This window comes from Quercus suber, unplaced genomic scaffold (genome assembly GCF_002906115.3).
Source record: "Quercus suber isolate HL8 unplaced genomic scaffold, Cork oak 2.0 scaffold_733, whole genome shotgun sequence".
In the NCBI taxonomy this organism is placed as follows: Eukaryota; Viridiplantae; Streptophyta; class Magnoliopsida; order Fagales; family Fagaceae; genus Quercus; species Quercus suber.
In genome coordinates, this window is record NW_027070173.1 from 316,938 (window position 1) to 322,823 (window position 5,886).

General features: G+C 38.4%; 1 protein-coding gene across 2 annotated transcripts; it reads right to left on the reverse strand.

The window, feature by feature from the left end:
- Positions 1 to 333: 333 nt before the first annotated feature.
- LOC112022851 (protein SIEVE ELEMENT OCCLUSION B-like) lies at positions 334 to 4,414 on the reverse strand. Of its 2 annotated transcripts, XM_065766710.1 has the most exons (7): positions 3,649 to 4,414; positions 3,217 to 3,324; positions 2,582 to 3,030; positions 2,241 to 2,350; positions 1,921 to 2,063; positions 1,268 to 1,660; positions 334 to 1,101 (listed from the first exon to the last, which is right to left on the reverse strand). In XM_065766710.1, exons 1-7 carry the CDS (start codon positions 4,342 to 4,344, stop codon positions 439 to 441), a joined length of 2,562 nt encoding a protein of 853 aa, XP_065622782.1. In that variant the 5' UTR covers positions 4,345 to 4,414; the 3' UTR covers positions 334 to 438. The 2 variants fall into 2 exon arrangements, with proteins under 2 accessions (XP_065622782.1, XP_065622783.1); XM_065766711.1 differs by lacking the exon at positions 1,268 to 1,660.
- Between the last annotated feature and the right edge of the window lie 1,472 nt (positions 4,415 to 5,886).

Sequence of the window (5,886 nt, forward strand, 5' to 3'; positions counted from 1 at the left end):
TTATCCGAAAAAAAAAAATCATTTGTTATGTGCCCCAGGCAGGATTCAACTACAGGCCAATATATATAAGATTGAACTCTACCACTTATTTATTGGGGGCAACTGCTGATGATGCTTTTGTAGAACCATTTTTAATTAGGCTTTTCTTTACCAAATGTGTAGCTCCTTAAGGGCATATTCGGTTCAAACTCCCTGGGAAAATACCAAGTCAAGAAAGAAAAAAAAGATTTGAAAGGAATGAAAAGATATGGGAGCACCAGCAGAAGGTGGCAATTGGGAGGACATCCCACTCTCAATTCTTTAACATATATAAGATGAAAGAAGGAAAATAAATTAATAAATAAGTAAAACACACATCATATATATATTGTTCTCTTATTTAGAACCAGCAACATAAGCATATAGCTGCTATATTAATTAAGGAAAATGCTAGTGGGTTTAAGTATTAGTAGTAGTTAGTGCAAGCAAGCTTGGAACAATGCCTTCATCATGGCAGCAGAGGAAAGTGGTGTATTTCTCCATGTTGTGGTGACACTCAGGACACTTCATGTTTTCTGGGATTTTTCCAGCATAGTGAGAGAACTCAAAGCGGCAACAAGGGTTAGAATTAGCACGAAGCGAAGCAACATAGTTTTGGAAAGCAATGTCAAAGCCCTGCAGTGCCACCTTTTCTTTCCATTGTTCATACTCAAACAAGGCAGGCCAGAGAATGTTTCCATGCTCATTAACCAACACACTAGACCCTCTGCTAAGCACTGCCCACGAACCCTCTCTGTCAAAACTAAGCACCCTCTTGATTTGTTGCATCACAAGGTCGTGTTCCTCATCATTGCCTAGCTGAATCTTTGAGAACAGCATGCTCTCAAGCCTGGTCCAAAAGAACCATATTGTGGCTGGGTCCTGCCAGCAGGTACTGAGGTTTTCCTGTATAATGTTCGCTATCACTCGCTTCACTTGCTGCCTTTTTGTGGCTTTTCCTACATACACCATCTCTAAGGGTATGCGTGCAGCCGCTGCAACTGCTTTTGCTTCCTTTGTAAATTTCCGAATCCACTCCATGTCATCGCCTCCATACAAGAAAATGTATTTTCCATCTTTAATCTGTTAAATCAAAAAGAGGGAAATGTGAATTACTTTGATAAATCCTTATTATCCAAAAAATTTAAACAATTAGGAAATAGTTAATTTAATTATTTCATCATTATTCTAACATTTTTTTTCCTTAAAGAGTGTGTTTGCATTCGAACACACACACACATATAATTACCCAGCTCAATATGGCTGCATCAATGCCATCCACCAGCAGCTCAAGCCTCCAAGCCTCTTCTCTCCAAAGAGCTTCTTCTCTTAAGGTAGTGAAAGGGAAAGCATGGCTTCCCCAAATCCACATCATGTGAATTGCATTGGGGGACACCACTCTCCCTTGATGGTCTAGGACTACAAGGATAGGCTTGTTCCTAAAGTGCCACTCCTCCTTGATGAACTTGATTGATGCCTTCGATATTATGGAGGGGTGGTACACTGAGTACCATGTCATTGGAGCCAGCAATTTCTCAAAATGCTTTTGTTTGTCATCAGTTAACTGGTCTATAATGGGGATCCATACAATCTCAAACGGACTCTGAAGCCTCATTACGTGGTCCCTAGACTCGTTATAACTCTGTTCAAGAACCGACAGCTCATCTTAGGTGATATCTAGACTTGAAATGAGCAATAATACATTTTTCCTCCTAAGAACATCAAGATTAACCTGATTTTACCAAAATAAAACAGTCACATATAGATAAAAATATAACTAATTATACTATCAATACTTAAAAATTAAGACCAAGAATATATATGCAATATTCTGATAGTAGAAATTGTAATGTCGGTAATTGTGCGACAGTAATGATAATGATATGGGTTAGAAGAGCCAACCCTTTTCTTGGTGGTACCATCAACAAGTGCGAGCACATCATCCCTAGGGCAAATCAGGGCCTTAAGAACTCTCATGTTGTCAATGTGGATCATTTTGAAGAGTTCGACAAGCATTTTATAAGATTCAATATCCTTCTTCTCCTCTGCAATGAATAAGAGAATTTCAGTGTATATGGGTGGTATCTTACGTAACGGAAATATGTCAAGTCCATGTATATACAAAAGAGCGTTGTACTGATAGTAATCAATTGTATAAGATACTTTTATGTATTAATTTTTATATATGGCATGGTCTATAATGCAGCATAAAACTGGCTTACCAATGTATCGAACGCATTCTTCCATCATCTTCTTAAGATGTTCAAGTATGGTTTTGAGCTTGTGAGTCAGGGTGGATATCTCCCATGCTTCTGAGGTAGATAACGCAAACCTGCAATCAATATCCATTTTGCAGAGTTAATGTTAAATGCCTTACAAACATTTTAGTATTTACACTACTTATAAAACAATTTAGATCTCTTTTTTTATTAGTGTGTAAATCAATTACCATGTACAAAAAATTTCAAGAAATTCTTAATAAACCTTTTATAGGCCATACTGTATCTAAATTTAAGGATTTGCCTGAGAATTGTAAATCGGGATGGAGAGGAAAAAGACATACTCGTAACCCATGCTAGTGAAGCTAGAAATCTGAGATGCGCAGGCCACAATACTCCTGATAGTCCAATACACAGCAGTTGGAATATGGGTCATGGCTGAGGCTAATGCTGGTACGTCCGTTGTGATATAAATGGGTGGTAGATCTCGAAACTCAATGACACACCAAGTTACTTCTAATATGGTCCTGATTAGATTATTAAGTGCATCGAACCTGGGTTTCAGTGGGACTGCGTGCTCAATGATGCCAGGCACTTGTTTCAGGATTGCCATTGCCTTGGCAAGTTGGTTTGTCGAGTAAATCTGTGCAAGAAGCCAGAATTCTCCATAGTTCAACCCAAATGCCGCTAGGGCCAACACCAACTTTGCGTCCCATCCATAGTGTGATACCATGTTAAATATTGCCACGGTGGTTTGGTGTGCGTCTGTGCCACCCAAAGCCTTGTATTGAAGCTGAAAATTCATTCATATACCATTACAAACAGTTTAAGGTAGATATACAATTGTTTTAATAGACTTATTGTTTTCAAAAACTTTAGAAAAATAAAATAAAATAAAATAAATAACCTTTTAATTTCTATTATTATGTTGATGTAAATATAGATGGGGCAAGATTTTGTAATCGTGATTTGTTATTACCTCGCAGGCAATTCGGTCAATGGTATATGATAGAGCATCTAGCATGGCAAGAAAACTGGTATGGTCGGTCTTGTCATCAAAGCCTGGATCAGGGTATGTGCGGGCACCCTGTACAACAACACAAGCAATAATTAGAAAATGAAAACAAAGAAGATAAAACTGGATGCTTTCAATTCAAATAAATTACATCTGTACAATTCCAACCATAAAATTACTTGTATACATATTTGCTGCATCATGCTTGGTGTGTACTAGCGCGCGCGCACACATATATATATATATATAAACTTATAAATAAATGTGATAAGATTATAAAAATATGATTGATATAATTTAAATAATATAATATGAATATTTGAATAATTTTTTATATATTAGTGACACGTTAATTTGTAAGGCTTATTTGACATAGTAAAATTTGTAGTATTATACCGTTGCGAAGAGGGTGTCTGGAGTGAGTGTGGCACGACTAAGAATTTCTTCAACAAGATGAAGAAGAGGTTTGACATCAATGTCTCGTCCATCTGGAGTATGGGATGCCAGAATATGACTGACCAGCACATTGTCGTCAGACATTGTAGGCATGCTTCGGTCACCTTTGATCAGTTGGTGCATAGCATTAGGTGCCAGCTTGCTGAGCAGGCTGGATGGCTGCAAAGAACCCAGTGGGTTTGGTTTGTGCCATGTGGCACCGATGTTGGTTTGTGGGGTGGGTTGTTGCCAAGCCCCAAGATTGGTTTGTGGGTTGGGTTGCTGCCAAGCACCAAGGTTGGTTTGTGGGTCTGGTTGCTGATAAGGAACAAGGCTGGTTTGTTGGTTGGATGGCTGAAATGAAACTTGTTTGGCTTGTGGGTTTGGTTGCTGCGCTGCACCGTAATTGGTTTGCGGGTTGGTTTGCTGCACTGCACCATAATTGGTTTGTGGGTTGGGTTGCAGGTATGTACCGGCTGGGTTGCTGGTTTGCTGCACAGAACCCAAGTTGGAGGTTGGCTGCAAAGGACCCAATTGTTGGCCTGGTTGCAACAATGGAGTAGCCTGTAATAGCACATTGCTAGCTTGGCTTGGTTGCTGGGCAGGAGTGGTGACATTTGGGTTCTGCAGAGGACCAGTTACTGACTTGGTATCCATGTTGCAGAAAAACAACAAAGCGAAAGAAGGTTGGAAACTCTTTGATAAGGGTAAAGGGAGAGAAGACTGCGTGTGTGTTGGCATCAATTTTGGCTGGCCTTTATATAACCATGAGAAAAGGAATAAAGCCTAGCTAGCTGCATCAACTTCCTTGCTTCGATTGCGGTTAAAACTAATCGTTATGTGGAAGCTTTAGCTTTTGTGGTCCCAAGTTGTCTCTCCTTTTTTTATCGTGATCTTGAATTAGCAACATTACTGATGTAGTAACCAAATTTGGACCCAGACCATTTTACCATGGGTCTAACACTATTTTACCCTTGATTATTGCTTAGTATATTAGCATATATATGTTTATAGTTAAAAAAAAATATACGTTCTTGGAACGTGCAAACATATATTAAATGGCAAAATCTAAAACAACTCATGAAAATAACACAATATGAAGTTAGCAAGTTATGAGTTGAGACTTAATGAGTTCGTATCATATTCAGGATTAATATAATTACTTGTTTAATAAGTATGTCGTGTTCATATTCAACTCGCTGAACCCATTTAACTTATTAACTAAATGTCATTTTACCAATACATCCTTTAAAACCGTAGGTATATAAATTCATATTCTTTCCTAGTTACACTCTCCCAAGCCTATGAGTCTATGACCGCCTCTCACTCTCAGACCTTAATCTAGCTCAACTCCCCTTAGTTTCTTAGCCACTATCACCCATTTTTCACTACAGTGCCAAACCTCCATCGCCCTCGTCCATCACTTTTCTCTATCACTTGATACCCTATTTGTTGTCTTCCTTAACTTTTACTTTTATCTATTTTCCTTGAATTGATTGTTGAGATCTGACATTAACTATTCTTGTTTATATTGTTTGACATTTTGTGATATGGTTTTTGTATGGGTGATAGGCCCAGGAGCTCATATTTATGTATATATTGGGTCAGGGGCCCAATCCAAGGATGTTAAACAATCCAAGGACGGGTAAACACTTTCATAAGGATCCATGTTAGTAAGTGAAGAAGTGAAATCCGATTAAAGTCATCTAGAAGGGTGGTCTGAGGAAGAATCCCTCTTCGGCCAAGCAAAGCCAAGGTCAGAGGGTATGGTCTACCATCAAGAAGGAACAAGACAAAGGAAAGTCATGAAATATCTCAAGGGAAAACTGCTACTACCGCATTAAATGCTCTGTAGCTAACTCTCTGACCGCATTGATGAGAAAGTGATACCTGAACAGTAACTTTCAACTTTACAGCTACTACCTAAAGACTTTAGAAATGTGCTAATAGGACAAGGATCAACACCAACAATCTGATCTGTACCTGGAAGGTGGAGATGAAAGATGAAGATACTATTAAATGGAAGAGATACTCTGAGAATGAGGGATCAAGAAACTAAGAGAAAAATAGTGTAGCAATCAACAATTGATCCTGTAATCTGACTTGAGAAAGATATATAAAAACTGATCTCCTCGAACTGTGTCGATGACAATTTTATTTAGAACAAACCTGTCTATTTTCATTTTCTTGGTCATCTGA